General features: G+C 39.0%; 1 protein-coding gene across 3 annotated transcripts in view; it reads left to right on the top strand.

Annotated features, from left to right (window-relative positions):
• rcc2 (regulator of chromosome condensation 2) overlaps positions 1-22,122 on the top strand; it is a 48,019-nt gene that overhangs the window by 18,681 nt on the left and 7,216 nt on the right. For all 3 annotated transcript variants that reach the window (XM_059951816.1, XM_059951815.1, XM_059951814.1), the window contains 7 exons: positions 5,408-5,539; positions 7,690-7,778; positions 8,833-8,947; positions 13,878-14,044; positions 17,980-18,160; positions 20,435-20,540; positions 21,786-21,858. In XM_059951816.1, the coding sequence (XP_059807799.1) occupies positions 5,408-5,539; positions 7,690-7,778; positions 8,833-8,947; positions 13,878-14,044; positions 17,980-18,160; positions 20,435-20,540; positions 21,786-21,858 (863 nt within the window). The remainder of the gene's footprint in view (positions 1-5,407; positions 5,540-7,689; positions 7,779-8,832; positions 8,948-13,877; positions 14,045-17,979; positions 18,161-20,434; positions 20,541-21,785; positions 21,859-22,122) is intronic.

Genomic DNA, 22,122 nt, shown 5'->3' with positions numbered 1-22,122 from the left:
CATGATATAAAATTAGGACTAAAATTAAAATATCTCAAAGCGTTAAATAAGTATGTCCATTCAACTCTATCAAAAGCTTTTTCAGCATCAAATGAAATAACACATTCTGGAATTATGGGTGATGAAGTATAAATTATATTAATCAATTTTCTAACATTAAAAAAGGAATACCGATTCCTAATAAAACCAGTTTGGTCTTCTGAAATAATCTGTGATAGTACCTTTTCTAACCTAATGGCTAAAATTTTTGTAAGAATCTTAGAGTCTACATTTAATAGTGATATAGGGCGATAAGATGCACATAAAGTAGGATCCTTATCTTTTTTAAGAATTAGATAGTAGCTTCATAAAAAGATTGAGGTAATCTCTTCTTAGCAAATGCATCATTAAAAATTTCACATAACCAAGGGGAAAGCGAAGAAGAAAAAGTTTTTAAAAATTCTATAATGTAACCATCAGGACCAGGAGCTTTCCCTGAATTCATTAACGAGATAGCCTCTCCTATTTCGGCCATAGAGATAGGAGCATCAAACAAGCTACGATCTTCATCTGTCAGTTTGGGAATATTCAAATTGTTAAAAAAAATTATCCATCATGGACAGATCGCCATCAAATTCTGATTGATATAAAGATTTATAAAAATCTTGAAAAGTGTTATTGATTCCTTTATGATCAGTAGTTAGATTACCGTCTTGTTTACGAATTTTAATAATTTGTCGCTTAGTCGAAATAGCTTTTAATTGATTAGCTAACAGTTTACCAGTTCAATCACTATGGATATAAAATTGAGCCCTGGTCCTAATTAATTGATTCTCAGTTGAAGAAGATAATAATAAGCTATGCTCCATTTGAAGCTCAACTCTCTTCTTATAAAGTTCTTTGGTAGGAGTCACAGAATAAATCTTATCAATTTCTTTAATTTTATCCACTAATAAAGCAATATCTAAATATCTTTGTTTTCTTTTACCAACGGAATATGAGATAATTTGTCCACGAATAAAAGCCTTAAAAGAGTCCCAAAGTATTCCTCTGTCAATCTCTTTAGTATAGTTTGTTGAGAAAAGCAAGTCAATTTGCCGTTTTATGTAGGTGATAAATTCTGGGTCTTGAAGCAAAGTAGCATTAAGTCTCCAAGATCTAGTATTATTGGAAAAGTCTGAAATCTTGATAGATAACTTCAAAGGTGCATGATCCGAAATAGTAATAGAATCATATTTACAATCAGTAACATCCGTTAATAAACGATGATCAATAAGGAAAACGATGATCAATAAGGAAATAATCAATTCTAGAATAACTGTGATATACATGTGAAAAAAATGAAAATTCTTTATCTTTAGGGTTCAAAAACCGCCATATTTCAGTAATTCCCGTATCAACCATAAAAGAATTTATAAGTAAGGCTGATCTATTCGGAAGAATTCGGATAGGTTTAGATCTATCCATCAAAGGATTCAAACAACAATTGAAATCTCCACCCATTATCAACATATATTCATTTAGATTAGGAAGGGAAGTAAATAAACGTTTAAAAAAATTCAGGGCAGTCAAAGTTTGGAGCATAAATATTAACTAGAACCACTTTTCGATTAAAAAGTGAACCAGTTATCAACAAAAATCTGCCCTGTGGCTCAGAAATAATTTCATGATGTGTAAACGAAATTGAGGGGTCTATAAAAATAGACACACCCCTAATTTTGGCGGTACAATTCGAGTGAAATTGTTGACCCTTCCAGAACCTAAAAAAACATTGATTATCCCTCCTAATATGGGTCTCCTGTGCAAAAATAATATTAGCGTTTAGTCTATGGAATACTTTAAATATTTTTTTACGTTTAATCGGATGATTTAAACCATTAGTATTCCAAGAGATAAAATTAATAGACTTATCCATCATGCCAATATTAGTTGTGTATATCATAAAAGGTTAAAAAGACACATAACCCATAATTCAGGAAGAAGGAAAAATGATTCAGGAGCAACCGGAGAACATGACACCTCAACAATATTAATAATTTAAAGTTGGCCCATAAACTAAAAGCAAAAAAATAAAAAGCAAAAGCGTGAAAAAAGATCCCTACCCCCTCCCCCAACCCCTCGAAAAAGAGCCAAGCAGCAGGCGCACAAACTAATACTAATATTACCCCCATTTTCAAGATGGCAACTTCATGAAAAGAAAGAAAAGAGAAACTATATAACACCCAGATATAAATACAGGGTTGTAAAAAGAAAGAATATATATCAATCAAAATGAAAAAATAATATAAAAAGCAAAAAATCATTAATAAAAAAAAGGATAACCATTGAAATTTAAAGTAGTGTAATATGCCTTTAAAAAGATTCCATATTCAAATATAAGAAAATGACGTTTCAAAAACAGACTTATGGGAAGAAGAAACGACATTTTGAAAGGACCATATTACAGAATATAAATGTAAATTCGCCAATCTTTTTTTTTAAAAAAAAAGGTCATCAAAATAAGATTAAAAAAGGATTCAATAACCACTACAATATATATTAAAAAAAAAGGTCCAAAAATTCAAGACATTCGTCCCATTCTCAAATACAGGCAAATAAACGCTTACGGAAAGCAAAGTTATGGGAAAAAGAAACGACATCTTAAAAAATAAATCATTATTACAAAATCTTAACGTGTATATCTAATCCAGAGGAAAAAAAACTTAATTTAAAAAAAACATTATAGTAAAATTAAAAGAGCATCTGTAAATCATGATAATAAAAAAAAAACAGGTCTACAGACCAAAGTAAAAAGCTATACCGCAGCTTCATAAGTTAAAGCCTAAAAGCGGAATGGCGTCTTCTCTCCAAAAATTCTTCTTCAACATAACGCATAGTTCAACTTGTACTAGAAGACCGATATTCTTCAACGAACTTCTTCGCTTCTTCCGGAGTATTAAAGAAGCGCTGACTGTCATCACTCAACGTAATTCTGAGATTCGCTGGGTATCTTAAAGCTTGTTTAAGTCCAATCGAATGAATCTCTGCCATCACCGGTTTAAAAGCGATTCTCGCCCTCATCACCTCGAATGAATAATCCTCCACAATACGAAACTTGTTGTTTTTGTGAGAAATCATACCTTTCTGACGAGCTAATCGAATTAAAAGCTCTTTCTCCCGAGGATAATGGAGACGGACAATCACAGCTCGTGGCTTGTCTCTCGCATCCGAAAATCTCGGAACTCTGTGGGCACGGTCAATAGTAGGTTTAACTCGCAAAGCGTCCTCGCCAAAAATTTCCCACAATAAGTTAGAGAAATATTCAGTTAAGTCACCAGACTCAACATTTTCGGGAAATCCAATAATACGCAAGTTCTGTCTGCGAGATCGGTTTTCAAGATCGGTGATTTTAAACTTATTCTGCTCCACTATTTTAGCGGTCGATCGTACCTTCTCCTCCAAAGTTTCGATTGTACGTATTTTTTCACAAATTATCTTGTCAAGAGCCGCAAACTTTTCTTCATGCCGTTCAATATCTACTGCCAGCGATTGAAGCTTGGTATCAAATGATCTAACGACATCTTCAAGCTCAGACATTTTCGCAGTGTTTATTTTCCAGACTTGCAAGTTTAGTATCCAGAAGACTGGAGATTGCATCGAGAGATATAGGGTCTTTAGACGATTTCTTAGGTACAGACATTTTAAGTTTGAAAAAATTAAATCAAGTATTATTTTAAAAAAGAAATAAATCGTAAATATCAACCCATGTAGTTAGGTACGAAAAGATTTGATTAAAGGGTGATTATAGCTTAAAACATGAAGAGCACCTAAAAGGCAGATGTCTACGTCGCCATCTTGAAACTCCACCCCCCCATCTCGGATTGAGTTTTAAGAACGTAAGAAAATCTACAGATGCTGGCGATCCAAAGCAACACACACACACAATGCTGGAGGAACTCAGCAGGTCAGGCAGCATCTTGGAAAAGAGTAAACAGTTAATGTTTCGGGCTGAGACCCTTTACTCTTTTCCAAGATGCTGCCTGACCTGCTGAGTTCCTCCAGCATTTTGTCGGTGAGTTTTAAGGAATGTTTTAAAGGGAGGCTGTGTGGTTTTGGGAGCAATTTCAGAATTTGGTGCCTAGAATGCAGGTGCTGGTTGACAAGGTGGTCACCTGAAATACAGCTGGTCTTGGTTGATGTAGGTAAGTTTACATAGTGAGCACCAAATATAATAGATTAACTTTGGGTGACATGTATGTGAATCTCTGCCTCACCTGGAAGGGCTGTTTAGGTTGCTGGATGATCTTGAGGGTGGAGGCATATGGACAGACCTTTTAGTTCCTACTCTTGCAGGGTAAAGTGCCTGGGATGGAATGGAGTGGAGTGGTTGAGGGATGCATGAACCGAGCAGTTGCAGAATGATGTAGGGAGGAGAAGGTTTAGTCTTCCAGATGTGTCTGCGTTCATCCTCCCCTTCTCCTTATCTGCCTCCATCTGCCCATCATACATACCACTCTTCACCTGGCTCCAACCATCACCTTTCTGCCTTGCGTTCTCCCTTTAGCTCCTTTGCATTAGCTGCCTTCCTTCTGCTGACCTGCTGACTTACTCCTGCCTTTTGTCTTATAGTCGGCTAGAGTTTTGGCTGATTTGAAATGAAGCAGGCTGGCCAGAAATGATCACAGTGCTGACAAAGATCTGCACGAATACAGTACCAGCAGTTGAGCTGAAGCAAGGTTGGAATCTGCTGAGGTGGAAATTTGTGGTCCTGAAGGTGACTTGGCCATGATGGGTCAAGTATGATGTCAGTTTGCAGTCTGTTTCAATTACTTGGGAGGGATATAGACAGTGATTCCAGTTTCTGGTACATTTCCTGTTTGTGCATGATTGAGCTGTAAATTTCACATAGATGTAAAAACCAAAAGTGCAAAATGTATCTTCTCTCTGTCTTTTCATCTAGTCTCATTAGTTTAACATTCTGTTCCTTTCTCCCACATCATTTTCAATGCTATTTGTGCCCTGAAGTGGTGAGTTCCACATTGCAACTAGTCTCTCAAGAAATATTTTGAATTCTTTATTGGTAACAATTGTAACTTGCAGTTTCTTCATCACTTTACTTCTATGAAAACCATTGTTGCATTTATGATGAACCTGAACATTTTTGCCAACTTCCATACACCCATTGTACTGGGTAATTAAGCTGTGGGTTTTGGTATTGCCTTATCAGTTCTGTTCACTTAAACGATCAAATTGAATAACTTTAATGTAAACTGATCTTTTGATAGAAGGCAAAAATTTTAAGACAAACCATTCAATGCATCAAAACAAGAAAGGCACCTACAGGTCCTGGTAATATTGGCTCCAGTTTGATTCGTATAGTATTCAATTCATGTTGAAGAATATTTTTGATTGATTTTCTTTTTCTCTTGTTTGTTTTCTCACTGCTTAGGTCGAGGTGAGAAGGGGCAGCTTGGACATGGAGACACAAAGCGAGGAGAGGTCCCCAGACTGATTGATGCTCTCAAAGATCAGACAATTGTTGCAGGAGCTTGTGGACGTAACCATAGTCTCTGTTTAACAGGTAGCGTTTGGATTGTATGGAAAACCCTAATGTTGTCTTCGTAATTTTTTTATACTGAACAGATACTCTTATTTTTCTGTATGGACAGAACTGAGCTAATTGGCTTTGAAAACTTCCATAACGTAGTCTACCTCAAATTAGTGTTTAACATTTCTGCAAAAACTACCATTCTGAAAATTAACCTGAAATGAAGGTTATTAATTTCTGTAATAATGGAAAGGTAGTTTAGCAGTAAGCTATAAATAATTGTTTATATTTCTGTGTGTGATAAACATAAAAAAAACAAATATAACTTTAAGGCACTACTTTTTCTTTATCATTTGTTGATTCCTGCAGTTCTTTGCATTGAATTCAGTAAAAATGCACGTGCAGTGTATTCTGAGGAAGAGAATTTGGGCTGGATACTCTTGTGGTTGTATCCTTGGGCAATCTTCTCTTTTTGACAATTTAATCAGCTTTTTAACTGTAGGAGTTGTAGTAATAATACCCCCTTAAAATTTGATTGGGGAAGATGGGAGAGGGAAATGTCACACCACAGCCCTCCCCCTCTCATATTAGAGACCTAATAAGGTCTGAGTTTGTGGGAGAAAATCCTGTTAATGTTATTCCAAATAGAATTGTAATGAGTTTCTTGATGTGTTCCGTTGCTTGCTGGAACTTGTCTGGTGCATGGCAAATTGGTGACTGCTCCCCCGTTTTGACTGAATCTAAATGTTGTGGGTTTTGATATCTTCAAGGGAAGTTGATAGATGAAAGACTTCTATGTATAGTCACCGATGTCCATTTCATTGAAGTGGAAGTGAAGCAGAGCATTTGATGGGGAGGATCCTTTGGCTGTTTGTTAAACCAGTGACTGATTTAATTTCCTACTTATTTGAAGTGTCTGGTTGTCTTCTGGATGCCACAATGCAATCCTTCAGCTTCCTCGCCCAAAATGGCTTAACGGTCTGATGAGGAACATGTATAAATCTTGCCTATTAAGTCATGGACTGCAGCTCAAGATTTTGTTTGCTCACTTGTGGCCTTTAGCTCCCAATTTGTAGAACAGTGCAGTTTAAACTATTCCAGTTAGCCCACGAGCTCCCAGCTCTTCTCTATTTTCATTTGCCAAGGTTTGTACGATTGCTGTGTTTTCTCTCATACTTGGGTAAAAATAATGGAAATGTTTTTGCAGTTGCTCACTAATGTTGAGTAATTTTTGTATTGAACATGGCTAAGTGGTGTGAAGATAGATTTGTGGCCTTGTAGGTCCAATTGGAGCAACAGATAACATGCTGGAGGTGAAGACAGTTCAAATCAGAAATGGCAGATAATTTCCTGCGGAACAGCTGTGTTTATTATACCACCAGCACCCTAATGAAGTTATTGTGAAAGCTGTAAATCTACCAAACAATTTGCAACTTCTGAACATTTTTTAACTGCAAGGCATTTATCATTGTTGCGTAAATTATTATCTGATTAACTTAAATCAAAATGACTAAACGCATTACATTCTGTTGACTAAAGGAAGAGATTCCCATCTGACTGCACTGGAGTATAATCAAAAAATAATCTCCCTTTTGCAAAAACAATTTCATTTTCTCTCTGTCTTCTGAGTCCGATTGATAGTGGGCCTACAGTTCTATTGCAAACAATGTTGCTCTTCATTTGTGTTGTGATGTGCAGCGACAAGTTGTTCAACTTGTCAAGTGATCCCTGTTAATTCCAAATGGCCAACTATCAAAATGGTGAATTTGTTTGCTTGTCATTCACATCGCTTGGCAATGTGCAAGTCCGTCTTTCTAATTAGCGCAGATTTATCTAATTGACTCGTCCTTTAAACCCAAGACCGATTCCCAAATTTTAAGCTGAAATGGATCAACTACCAAGCTTGTACCAACTTCACAGTGAAACTTTGAGCAGAGCAAAACTCTGCTGTTTGCTTGTTAACTAGTTGCCCGCAAGTGGCAGCTTCGGTGTTCTGAGCCAGAGAGAAGCTTGGCTGCAAGAAGATGAGCTGCAGGTATTGGGTAACATCAGTCACTAATTTTAATATTGAAAATCTAAGCGAGTGTCAGTAATTCTTGTCATCTCCTTTGTTGCAGTGTTGGAGAGCTATTTTGTTTTATAATTGACAAATGAGTTACAAGTTTTCCTATTTTTACATTTAGAAAATGGAACAGTTTATGCCTTTGGTGAGAACAAAATGGGACAGCTTGGCCTTGGAAACCAGACTGAAGCAGAGCCTTGCCCTGCACAGGTAAGGAGTTGTCTAACAGATACTTCCCATCCACCTGACCAATCTCTCATAATTGCTTGGTATTACATTTTGCAACTTCAAACTCTGAGCCTGTGAAATGTAATTCAGTGGCACACTCTGCAAATGGATCCATTTTCATGCGAGTTTATTGAATGTTTAGCTGTTTGCATATGATGGAGATTGAGGACATTGTATTCTGGTCTCTTCGTGTTTTCAGCAAAGGTACTGAATATGAATAGTCATCAGGACCTCATGGCCATTTTGCTTGTCTCTCTTGAGTTTTCTTAGTATTCTGCATTCACCTTCTCCCCTCCCTCTGTATGCAGATTTTATGTAGTGCATCACTAAAATATATTCTTTGTAAAGAACTTGGGTTAAAGCTGCATAGTAGAGGCTTGGCATTTGAAGAAGTGCCTTCTGCATGGTATTTCCACGTTGACGAGTTATACAGATGCTGGAAATCCAGAGAAATGCACACAAAATGCTGGAGGAACTCAGCAGATCAGGCAGCATCAATGGAAATAAATAAACAGTCACCATTTTTGGCTGAAAGGAAGGGGGAAGATTCCAGAATAAAAGGGTTGCAGGAGTGGGGTGGGGGGGGGAAGGAGGACAAGCTAGAAGTTTATAGGCAAAGCCAAGTGGGTGGAATAGGGAGGATATTAACTGTAATAGATCTTGCTGTGGCTCTTTGCTGCTTCTGATTTTCCAGTGAATTTTGCTGTAAGTATATTTTCCCACAATGTTTATAAGTTTTGCTTGTTCATAGGGTCTTGGTGGGAGCATGAGAAGGTTTGCAGAAGCCTTCAGTTATGGTCATAAGGGGTGACTGAAGATGCATCACTGTAATTTATTTGTCAGTAAATAAAATACGCATGCTTAGCGATCAGATGATCAAACGAAGGATATGTTTAGAATATTGTAGCTGCAGAAAGGACAATAAATTTTGTGCAATTTAAAATTGTGTTGTGACCATTTTAATACTAGACCTTATCTAAACTCCAGTGGACTAATCGGCTAGTTCTGATTATTCTTCTCATTTTCTTCTCTTCAGATTATGTACAATGGCCAGCCAATTGTGAAAATCGCCTGTGGTGCAGAATTCAGTATGATCGCTGACTGTAAAGGGAACCTTTATTCTTTTGGCCATCCGGAATATGGACAGCTTGGTAAGTCTGTGTGTGTTTTTGAGGGGTGGGGAATAACCCTTTGTATTTCGATACTTGTCTGCCAAATCTCCCGTTTTACCACATAATTCAAATTACGAACTGGAATGAAGATGGTAAACTACTGAAAATGACCAGAAAAAAATCCCCACATACTGAATATTCAGAACTGTTCTTTAGATTTTTGCTGTGTGCAGTTAACTGTTGAATTTGCCAACACGTTTCCCAAATTTAATAGTGACCATTGATTGTGAAGTGCTTTGAGATGTCTCAATAGAATGAAGATGATTGTAAATGCTTTTATTTTCCCCTGCTGCCTCATTGTTAAATGTCCCATGGAAATTGACACATCATTACATGATGCATTGTATTGAGTTCTTCCTAATTGACTGATGCAACATGTCCAGCTTCATGAAACAAATCTAAAATAAATCTCGGTAGTCATGAAGTATTTATGGACAGTGAAACAGACCTTCAGATCAATAATCCTTCATCCAAGCCAGGAAAGCTGTTCTGATGATAGTGTGGCATTAAGTGCTAGCTTTGTTTCTTTCTCTATAGATGCTTTCTTGGCAGGTCTTAATTCCTTTTTAATATTTCTTCATTACAATGGTGACTGTATTTCAAAACAGTTTGGAACGTTTAAGAACGGATATGCAATGTGCCACAAATACAAGTCTGCCTCACTTCCAAGAGTGTGGTGGTGCACCAAGTTTCCAACGTGAAATATAGCACAGGTTCCGATTAAACAGTGGACTGAATTTGATCCCTGATGAAGTGAGCAACTTGCCTGGATTCAAAAAGTTACAAAAAAAAAATCATTGTTACTTTTAGTGAATGCTTCATTTATGATCAATGGCAGTTTAAGGCATTGGAAGTCATTAGTTTAATTTCCTTGTGTGAATATGGTTTTTTTTTAAAGCTGTAGTTTAATGAGACGGAACAGGATTTGCTGGATTTCAGCTTAGTGTTAATAGTTATCACTTTCTTCTTTTTGCCTCTCCTCCTAGTCCTTTTAATTTTTTTTCTACCATGTATTTATTATATTCCTGAAATTTGTAATGTAAATGAGAGTGTGTAGATGGCTGCCAGTACATTCTGCAGGACTGAAGGTTTTTGGCCCAAAGCGTGAACAGTACCCTTTTTTTTCCATAGAGTACCTGCCTGGGCTACTGAGTCCCTCTAAGAGTGAGTGTGTGTGTGTGGATTTTTTCTTTTGGTTTGGATCTCCAGCATCTGCAGATTTTCTCTTGTTGTAATTGGAGTATATACCTTCTGTTATTTTTCTCCCCTTCCTCTGTTGTTTTTAATGCAAAGCTGTGGCTGGGCTGATCGCTCCAGACATTGCAGTAATATAGGAAGTACAGTGGCCAGAATCCCATGGATTCTATGTTAATGACCAGAAAACCTGTCAGGAATGTAGATCTTGACAAATAAAAATGGCCTGGCACACAAGGGAGAAGTCAAAATAGTGACATATCCTCAAAGCATCACTTTAGGTGGGCTGATCGGCATTTCCCTGTGGTATACTTTTCAATACTGATGCTCTGTATCGTTTTGTATCTGATGTTTGTCATTTTTTTCCTGTTAATTGGAATCCTAAAGCACTAAAGCAGAGATACAGTTCATTCTGAACTGTGATCCCATCTCATCCTGTTGACCTGCACCTGGACTATAGTTCTCCATATTCCTTCCATCCATGTACTTGTACAAGCTTCTCTTAAACGTTCCAATCAAATCTGCATGTACCACTTCAGCTGGCAGCTCGCTCCACACTAGCACCGCCCTCTGAGTGAAGAAGCTCCCCTTGAATATATTTCACCTTCTTAACTGGTAACCTCTAGTTCTTCTCTTACCCAGCCTATGTTGTAAGAGCTGGATTGCATTTACCCTATCTGTACTCTCATAATTGTTATTACTTCTATCAAATTGGGGCACAGCAGTTGGGGCAGGCTTCATAGTCTCAGCACCATGGAGATGACCATCGTGGAGAACGAGCAGAAATGAATGTCCATACTCTGCTCATTTGTTGCTTCTAGTGTATTTCTGTGTTGTGCAGAGGCCAAGATGAACTACGATACAAAAAAGTGTGATTAAAATTGATAGGAAAGCAAGTCTTAAGACTTTTGTATCTTAACACAATGCTTTTGTAACAAAATTCATAACCTAAAGGCACAAATAGAAGTGAACAGGTATTAACTGTGTCCAATATGGAGACATGGTTGCAAGACGATGAGAGATGGGAACTTGTCATTTAGGGATACCTGAAGTTTTTTAGTGGTTTGTTGGTCTGCAGCAATCTACCTAATGTGGTTAATGGAATTTAATCTGGACAGTTGCAAGGTGCTGTGCTTTGGAAAGTCAAATGTGGCATAGAAATTGCCAATATATTGGGGGCTTCTGAGAAGAATGGAGGACCATAGAATTGTTATTGTGTGTCTACATTTCAGAGATAACAAGACAAGTAGGTAATAGCTTTTTTTAAAAAAAAAGTGCCTTTCAGAATGCTTGGTGTTTTTTGGTTGGTGCGTGGAGAGAAGAATCAAATTCATGCTGTTGTGTAAATTGTTCTATCGCATGGGAAAGGTGTGATTATACTGAAGGGCTGCAGAAGAGATGGACAAAAATGAGATGTTTAGGGGGCAGGTGAACATTGGTTTGAGAGAAAATTGGAATCTGATTGTTTATTTCCGAACGGTGAGATTTAATCGAGAAGTATATCTAACACGAAAAAAGAGATAAACAGGCAGGATCTATTTCCCTGGGTACAGAAATAACCGAGAGACGTAAAATTAATGTTAGAAGGGTTAGGGGAGAATTTGGGAAAAAAAACATCCACAGAATGATGAGAACAAGCGCCCTCAAATTTAAATTTGGCATCTGTTTCAGTACTTGAAATGCTGTGCCTTTCACAAGTAATAGACAAGTATTAGGAAGTGGTCTGACTAGCCTGCATGGTATGAAGGAACAGGAATTGGCAATCGAGTCCATCACTCTTGCTCTGCCATTCAGTAAGATTGTGGCCGTTTGACAGCCTTCACCCACTTTCCTGCTCTTTTCCACAAAGCCTTAAATACTGGAGCACTCTGCCTAGGGGTTCCAAAACCTGCAAGTTCCAAAGAAGAATTTCTTACTCATCTGTCTTTGATGTGCAGCCCCTTATATTGAATCTATTTGATCTGGTTTCACACTTTCCTGTGAGAAAATAACCTCTTAGTAGCTGCCCTGTCAAATTCTACCCCCCTCCACCAGATTTGTTTCAATTGCATTACCCCCTAATTGTTCTAAACTCTAAAGCAGAAACCCAAGCTGCTTAACTCTTCCTCTTGGGCAGCAGAGGTTCCAAAGCAAAATCCTGCTCTCTATATTAATATAGAACTACTGTGCAATACGGTTTGGAAGGCATTTCTCCAATTAAGTTTGCTGATGACACCACTATCGGCCAAATCAAAGGTAGTGATAAATCTTCTCAGAGGGAGTCTGAAAATCTGGTTGAGCGGTGTGACTGCAGGGGGAAGAAGCCCAGAGTCCATGAACCAGCCTTCATTAAGGGAATGGAGGTGCAGAGAGTCAAAATAGCTTTAAATTCCTTGTTGTTAATGAATCAAAGGATCTGTCCTGGGTGACTGTATGGGTGCCATCACAAAGAAGGCATGACGTTGCCTCTGTTTTCTTAGAGGTTTGAATAGATTCAACATGTTGCCAGAAATTTCTACAAGCTTTTATAGATACACATTGGGGAGTTATATCACAGCTTGGTATGGAAACAGCAAGGTCCGGGAATGAAGAAGACTTCAGAAAGTGGTGGACACAACTCAGTCCATCAAGGGCAAATCCCTCCCCACCATTGGAAGTGCTACATGGAGAGCTGCCACAGGAAAGCAGCATCCATCATCAAAGCCTCTCACCATTCAGGTCATGCCCTCTTCTCACTATTAACATCAGACAGGAGGTCACCACACCACCAGGTTCCTGAGCTGGTGTGAATAATTTCAATCCCAACTACTCTGAACTGATTCTACGACCTACAGGCTCACTTTCTAGGACTCCCTGTAACTCATTCTCGGTAATATTTCTTTATTTGTGCAGTTTGTTTCCTGCCATGCATTGATTATTTATCAGCCTTTGTCTGTTTATATAGATTTTTTTTTGTAAAATCTATTGCGTTGCTTTATTTCCATGTAAATGTTTACTAGAAAATGAATGTCAAGGTAATATACATATTTTGACCATGAACTTTCGAATGTCTGTTTGTGCCATTGGGTCATGTATTTTGTTACAAATGCTTTATGTTAAGATATAAAGCCTTGAGGCTTTTATATTAGTTTTAATCATATTTGTACTGTGGTTCTGTTTGTTCCTCTCTTCAGAATGGGGAAAATGTTTGTATCCTACACCATATTTTAGTGATTCTAAGTGGTGAGCATCTGCATAAGATTTTGATGTAAAAGAAATCTTTGATATGAATGATAGTGGTTCTGTATTTTAAATATAACCAAAGTCTACCTATATTATTATCCTAAGTATTTTTTTCCAGAGTTCGGCCTGTCTTACTTGTCTTTCATTGAATGTTGAGAAACAATAAATGTGACCAGTTGTTCTAGGCCTGAAGTACATTTCCATGTTAGTAATGTGTTGCATATGTTGTACTGATAGGTCCTTGTGAAACACTTTAGAGAATTCATCAATTTTTGTGGCTAACATTTAAAGCATCACTTTGTTGATCTATCGATTGAAAGTCTATATAAAATGAGTAGTTTTCAATGCACCCACATATTGGTGTGCAAAATTAGAGGCATTGGTAACAAATATTATTCATAAGTGAATTCCTGAAATACCTTTACTCAAAATGTGGCAGAGATGATGGGAGATCTGTGGAACAGTAAAGAATTGTTTCTTCGTGTGAAATGCTGTAATTTATGTTTCCAAACAGGTCACAACTCTGATGGAAAATTCATTGCTCGGGCCCAGAGAATTGAGTTTGACTGCGAGGTGGTACCTCGGCGGGTGGCCATCTTTCTGGAGAAGACTAAGGATGGTCAAATTTTACCAGTGCCAAATGTTGTTGTCCGTGAAGTGGCCTGTGGAGCAAACCACACGGTATGAGAGAATGATATATGGTTGTGATAAAACCTGTGGGGTATGCCCACTGCACTGGAACCTTCTCTGCCAATAATGATATCACTTTGAGGTGCCTATCAACAAACTCCTTACTCAGTATAATCTCTCTTGTAGTTTTAATCAAAGGAAATAATTTGAGGGGAAATTGTGATTGAGGGAATATTTCTGTCCCTTGGGCAAGAGCAAATTGGATTGAAAATCTTTTTTTTCTTCTTCAAGAATACGCTGAAAATCAGCTAACCCATTTTTTGTATTCTGCCATATTGTACTTAGTCCCTATTTATGGGGATGGGAGAGGAAAAAGAGGTATTGATTTGATCTGGAAACTCTGGGTTGTTCCAAATATTAATATTCTCCTGACATGTGTTGGCAAACACGAAGCATTTACCTTCCAGCATATATGTGGAGCAGATAAAGATGGGAGTAGGCCACTTGACCACTGCCATGCCTGCTCCACCATTTAATAAGATCCTGGATGATTTGATTGTAACCGCATCTCCATTTTCCATTGACCATGGTAACACTTCACCTCATTTTGCAAATATGTAATCTGCTTTAAAATGTTCCTAAGAAGAAAATTATTTCCGAAGCTCTCAACCCCTGAATCTTGACACTGTTTGAATGGGCAAGCTCTTGGCTTTATTCAGAGAACCCTAGTCTAGATGCTTGCACTATTTAAAAACATCCTCTCCACATTGACCCTAATGTTCTCTCAGGATCTTGTTTCAGTCAAGTCCCCTATCACTCTTCAAAATGCTGGACCAAATAAGCGAAAGGTGACTCGCCCGTTTCAGATATTGTTCTACTGAACTTACGGTCGCTGTTTCTAATGCACTTACATCATAAAGTAACAAGACTAATACTATACACATTACCCCAAATGTAGTCTTGTAAGCACCTTATATAGGTGAAGTATAATCTCATGCTTTGTGTGAAGCTTCCTCCCAATAATATTGTTAGTATTCTTAATTACTTGTTGCACCTACATACCAACATCCTGAGGATTGATACCTGGATCACTAGATCCCTCTGTATCTGTAGTCTGTCACTGTTCAGATATTATAATGTTTTTTTTTCCAACCAGAGGGCACGCTTTCATTTCCAAAATTATGCTCCATTTTCCAGGTCTCTGCCCAGTTGTGCAAACTCTCTTGTGTCCTTTTTGTAGCCTCCTTGTAACTTTTTCTAACTTGTGTCATCAGCCAGTTTAGGCACAATATCTTTGCATATATAAATTGTGCAAAGCTTTAATGTCAGTCCCTGTGACATATCATTGATTACACCTTGCCATCCTGCAAAGAACCGATTATGCTGCTTGATGTTTCCTGTCAACCGGCCAATCTTGTATCCAAGTCAGAAGGTTTCCTGTGACACCATGAGCCATTTAATTTTTTTTTGCCCTCTTTGAAGCAGCACCTTATGGAATGACTTTTGGAAATCTAAGTCTAGTGCAACCACTTGTTCTTCCATTACTACTTAAATTAACTTCATTAAATTGGTCAAACACTATTTTCCTTTCACAAAACCATGTTGATTCTGTCTGATTACATTTTCCAAATGTCCAGATGCAAAGTCTTTAACAATAGCTTGTAATGTTTCTCCTATAATGCATGTTGCTAACTGGCTTAGAGTTTTCTCATTTGCCTCCCCTTTTGAAATAGGAAGTTATTAGTACTTGTCCCAATCCATGGAATTCTTGAAAATTAAAATCTTTGCATCAGCAAGGAAAATTCCATTTTGACTTGGGCACAGCTCTGTTCAGAGCCTACCAATTTATTCAGTAGCATTTCCGTGGTGACTTGCAACTTTCCTGGGTTTGTCTCTCTGCCTCCCTGCATTCCTAATTTTATAAAACAACAGCACGCACAAAATGCTGGTAGAGCACAGCAGGCCAGGCAGCATCTATAGGGAGAAGCGATGTCGACGTTTCGGGCCGAGACCCTTCGTCAGGACTAACCGAAAGGAAAGATAGTAAGAGATTTGAAAGTAGAGGGGGGGAGGGGGAAATGCGAAATGATAGGAGTAGACCGGAGGGGGTGGGATGAAGCTAAGAGCTGGAAAGGTGATTGGCGAAAGTGATACTGAGCGAGAAGGGAAAGGATCATGGGACGGGAGGCCTCAGGAGAAAGAAAGGGGGGAGCACCAGAGGGAGATGGAGAACAGGCAAACAACTAAATATGTCAGGGATGGGGTATGAAGGAGAGGAGGGGCATTAACGGAATGTGGGGCCAAGTAACTTGCTCCTGCTCTTGTTGTCCAGTTGTAACGCTCTCCTTCGGGTGTATTAATAACGCCGAATTCAACGTCGAGATAAACCACAGTCAATGAAACCAGATCGCAGTAAGATTAACCATTTACTGTTCACTCTTCACATTAACATATGGTGAAAACTGTTGATAAAACAATACAAGATTGATACAGTATTTGTTCCTTCCTTAATATCACATTTCAAGTGTAAATACTTGCAAAGGTGACTATAACTACATTACACTAAGGTGCAGTATACAGGGAGAGTTTACCTGCTCCATTGACTACTTTAAATACACTTCCATGCAAACTATCCGCAACTTTTTAACAAACGAAAGCATAAACATTATCGACCGTCGTTACTTTTAACAGGATCGGCATTAACATCTTAGTTCAATATATCGATTATCTATTAACTTACAGCGTTGCTCTCACTGTGATTTCTAATGCCTGCAAAACAACTTCTGCTCAGGTGTGCCTCGTGGTGAGCTCCCCCCACCCTCGCGTTGATCTCAAACCGGTATTTTCCCACAAGACGCGGCGAAACCGGATATGATGTCATCGCATGCTGATATATTTTACATGCAATGAATATACTTTAAACACTTCTAATTCTAACTAGAAAATACTAACAAATGAATTACTAAGCGAAAATATTATAAACTAAATAACTGTCGTAAAGACAGCACAGGGGCATTAACGGAATGTGGGGCCAAGTAACTTGCTCCTGCTCTTGTTGTCCAGTGTCCATGCATATCTTTTGCATTATTAATTTCTTGGGGCATGTTCTAAAGGATCAATACTCCTTTAACTTTTTAACTATCTGTGGCAACTCTATCAGGATTGCTGTCCTGACTACAGGATGCACTATTGAGCAGAGCTTCCACTTCAGAGATGAAATACAGTAGCAAGTCAAGTTTCATGTTATTCTGGCTCAAACATGTATTGCTATTCATTCCTTCAATATTGTTCAAAATACTGCAACTAGCTGGCAACCTTTTTTGTGGGGGTGGGGGAGAGGGTGCACATGGCGTGCTGCACTTCCAGTAGTTCATCACAATTTCAGCAGGGGTGGATATCAAATTGACACAGAATGCTTGACCTCTTGATGCTCTGCAACCAAGCAGAGAATATATTCCTTGACTGCCCTGTACCATTTATCTACCTGAAGAGAATTTTTTCTCTTTCCTGATTGTTGGCCAGCCTTGATATTTTGGGTGGGAAAATCTTGCCTGCTTTGCCTTGCACTCATTCAGCAGGCAGCTGTTTTTTTCTGAGTAACTTCTGGTCAAGGGGTTGTTCCTGAAATATTAACGAGTCTTTTCTTCCTTTGTTCCCAGCTGCTGACACACCTGCTGTGTCTGCTCAGTGTTTTGTATTTATGTTAAGTGTGTTTTTTGGTTGCTGCTCTGTTCTATCCCGAGTGCTAATTTTAATCACAGTTCCCATAGCCCTTTCTGTGGTTGATGGCACCTGTCCTTTTCTCATTTTTCTCTGTGAAGTCGGGTTGGCTGTTCCCCTCAGTCCTCAGTGCACATGTCTTTGAAGGTTGCTCTGCTGTAATCCTTTGAATTAACAAGTTGTGCAGCTGCTACTGTAGACTTGTGGGGGAGGCGGGAATAGCAGAATGGTTCCTTTCTTACTGAACAAGATGTGTGTTCCCTTAGATTGCTCTTGATTCTCAGAAGAGGGTGTTCACTTGGGGCTTTGGAGGATATGGTCGCCTTGGACATTCTGAACAGAAGGATGAGATGGTCCCACGCCTAGTTAAACTGTTTGACTTCCCTGGACGTGGTGCTGTACAGATCTGTGCAGGAAACACTTGTTCGTTCGCAGTCAGTGAGATGGGTGAGTAAGCTACATTGTCTTCAGCCTATGTTGTTTTTTAGTGTAGACTAGTTGTAAAGTGTCTGTTGCTTCTGTGTGTAATATATCACAGAGCCATTTCTGCTACACCATCCTCCCTGTAAATCTCTACAGACTTGCTGCTCCGTGGTTGTCTAATCACACTGTTGGGCTCCTCTTTTTCTACAACTCGACGTGTTTTTGAATGGAGTGACTCAGTTTCCATTTAAGTGAAAAGGGACTTAATATTCTTAAAATAGTTTTGGCCCTGTGTGATTCCTCTTTGAATTCAATGTTTTGTGTCCATTTGTAAGTGAAATAAAAACATAAATTTCTATTGCAGACTTAAGGTGTTTGTGAGAAATATAGTACATTTTAGTATTTGACAATATTGTTAGTGTTTTGACCTGTATGTGTATATACAGTTTACTATGTATGCTTGTACTTGCAGTGGTTTTGTGCTTTGTTTCCATTAAGGTGTGTTTGTTATACTAATTATGCACTCTAAGCTTTCAGTGTGATAATGGCTATATGTTCTGGATTTTTATTTTCCTCCTAAGAGTGCAGACTTGGGCATACGGTTCTACTTGGCCCTTTGACATTGTGTACTGGTCATTAGTTTGCTGTATCAGTTAGTGTAGGGTGCCTGAGTGACAAGCTGCATTCTTTAGCAGATCCGACCCAGTCGGGGTATTACTGTCGGCTTCCTGTGCATAATTAAGCACTGCATATTAACTTTTAACCCCTGTTTTAACTGGCTGCAAAGTTTGCCTACATACCAGAGAATACAGCTCAAAAGTGATTCTTGAAGTTTGATGGGCTTTGAGAAGTTCCAACAAATGCAAGTAGCCCTATATAAAGGCAAATTTAGACTGAGTACATTTAAAAATTCTGACACAGCATTTAAAAATTGCAGGCTTTGAGATCAACATTTTGGTCAGAATAGGTAGGAAAGTTTGTTATTTACTCTTTCTTCCCTCTCCAACAGTTGGTGGGACTGAATTAATTGTACTTCACTATTAACCTCAGTGCATTAGATGGAGTACTATATTCTTGAATAATTCTGCAATGGAGACAATGAAGGAACATCTCTTGTTGCACCGGGTAGCTGTGAATAATTCTGCAACATCATTTAAAGAACTACAGGGCCAATATTGGTTAAACATACCATGTCAATTTAACCTGAAGCTTCATCCCATGCAACATGGTAGTGTAGTGGTTAGCGCATCGCGATTACAACTCAGGGCATTGAATTCAATTCTTGTGTTCTCTGTAAGCAAGTTTCTACATTCCTTCCGGCGTGAGTGTGTGTGTTCCTCTGGGTCAGAGGTCGGCAACCTGCGGCTCCAGAGCCACATGCGGCTCTTTGATCTCTGTGATGCGGCTCCCCGTGGTTTGTTAGCTTTTGAAATGTAATTCGAAATTTGAAGATTATGGTGATCTTGTACAATATGAAAACTTTGCGGAGACACCGTTTCCTGGCACATCCGAACCGGCTCACAATTAGCTACCGTTCCGACTAAGGGAGATAGCCTACGGGGGTTTGTGAGTACGTGTCTTTTGGAGCATCCACGCCCACGGGGACGGGTTGAGGGAGGCTTTAAAGCAAGGCTGTTTAGTTCGAATAAAGTTACCTTTGACTGCAGTCTTTATTTTAGCGCTGTGTGTAGCGCTACACCGCTACAACGTGTTTTTTATCGCTATTAATATACATCACCACTGCCAATGCCTGACACCTGCCAGTGCGCGCTTTCTTTTAATTCTTCGATCCAAGGTAGGCTACCTACGGAGTAACCTTCAACCCAACGTCTTTTTTTCGGAGTTCAAAATGTTTTTGTTGCATGCAGAAATGTAATTTCGTTTTCTCTGCAGGAGTTCATCAATTTCATAAATGCAACACATTATAGTTTGTTTATACATAGCATAAAGGCAAAAAAAACCCGTTGTATGCAGTGTTATTTCATTTTGTGGCTCCCAGTGTTTTCTTTTCTGTGGGAAATGGGTCCATATTGGCTCTTTCAGTGGTAAACGTTGCCGACCCCTGCTCTGGGTCATTTAGTTTACTCCCACAGACTAAAGATGTGCAGGTTGGTAGGTTGATTGGCCAACGTCAATTGTTGAGTGATTAGCTAAGGTTAAATTGGGGTTGCTGGGCAGTGTTCTTGAAGAGTTGGAAGGGTCTGTAGTGCACTGTATCTAATAAATATCTAGTTAATGGTCACTACAGTTCAGAAATAATTCAGCTTGTAAGTACTTCTTTTCTCTTTCCCTATATAGGTGGCTTGTTCTTCTGGGGTGCAACCAACACCTCTCGTGATTGCACAATGTATCCCAAAGTGGTGCAGGATCTGTGTGGGTGGAAGGTTCGAAGCCTTTCTAGTGGGTGAGTAGATGGCTACAGCACAGCCAAATTTCAGTGATATGTAGATCTTTAGTTGTAGCTCAGCGTTGGATATGGAGGCTGATGGCAAGGACCAAGGAAGCACTGTTCTTGCCCCATCCACAAGGAGATAGAACAGAGCTGTGGAAAATGGGTGTAATGCAGCCATGCCCTCTGGACACAGTACTAGAGGGGAAGCCAAGGTTAGGGAAGAAGGGCAATGTTCTTGAAAGTATCTGTGAGGAATGTAACATTGGAGAAAATATGATGAAGATTGAGGAACCGAATAACTGGAATTGAGGCAGGGCGTAGGAAGTATAGTCAAGACAACTAACTAATAGGATTGAGTACTCCTGTAGTGGATGTTTATAGCTGGTTATCCCCTGAGTTGGAGCAGGAGAGATCCAGGAAGAGAAGAGGCACAAATGGGATGATAATTGACAGCTTCTGCATGAGTTGCCAATGTGCTGGAAGAAAAGTTGGAATATATCTTTAAGAACATCCCTCCTCCCCAATTCCATACCCTCAAATATATTATACCCCCAGAGTTTTGAGCATCTACTATACTACAGGAGTGTTCAGTGGAAATTTTCTCCTCAGTGCCTGTTGGTAGATAAAGGCCATGAGTGTCCTGGAAATGATGAACAAATGCACAAGTTATCTAGGGTAAGCAGAAATTAATTTCCAGCTTATGAGGCTGTGACAAATCTTCAAAATAGAAAGTAAGGGAAGAAAACAAAAGGATGGCACAGTACTACTACAGCGGAGCAATGGCCTTTCAGCTTCAGTGATCTGGGTTCAATCCTGATCTCTGGAGCCACTCAGGAGGAGGTCTCTGGTTTTCTCATGACCATCTGGATCTCTGCTGAGTGTTCTAGTTTCCTCCCAGTTCCCAAAAATGTGTTGGCTAATAATTGGCTCTTTGCAACTTCTCCCGTGTATGGATCAGTGGCAGGAAACTGGAGGGTAGTTAATTATCAGGCAAGACTTGGTTGCAGGGAAGTGAGTTGGAGAAAGGGATTTCTCTTCTGATCTGCGAAAGAATGAGTGGGCCAAATGGCTACACTAACAGAATGTGACAAGCAATTAAGGCAAAGCCTGGTCAAGTAGCATCTGTAAAATGAAAAACTAGATGTATTTCAGTCGCTGTGCTTCATCAGATTTCAGGCTGTTCACTACTACTGCAAAATATTCTATGGCTAGCCCATTTTCAATAGTGTGGACTTCTTATGCTGTTGTTTCTTTCAGGAAAAGCAGCATCATTGTGGCAGCAGACGAGAGCACAATCAGCTGGGGACCATCACCCACTTTTGGAGAACTGGTAAGGACCGTGGTGGTGAAGATAACTGCAGCCTGAAAACTGAGTTTCATTCCAAGCTCATCCCTATAAGAATCTGTTCGCCCTCTGTTTGAAAAGTCGTATTGCCAAAACTTGGGTTTGAGCTGAGTGCGAATGAGAGTGAGAAATGTTCATTGAAAATGGGATTGGTAATTTGAATATGTATACCCACTTTCCAGTTTGCCTTTAGGTCTCATTGATGTGGAACCTTTCAGAGGAGAAAGTTACGTTAGCATGGTATTTAAT

The sequence above is a fragment of the Hypanus sabinus genome, chromosome 27, assembly GCF_030144855.1.
Source record: "Hypanus sabinus isolate sHypSab1 chromosome 27, sHypSab1.hap1, whole genome shotgun sequence".
Taxonomy (NCBI): Eukaryota; Metazoa; Chordata; class Chondrichthyes; order Myliobatiformes; family Dasyatidae; genus Hypanus; species Hypanus sabinus.
Note: the sequence above shows the minus strand (reverse complement) of the source record. Positions and strands in the feature narration are given on the sequence as shown.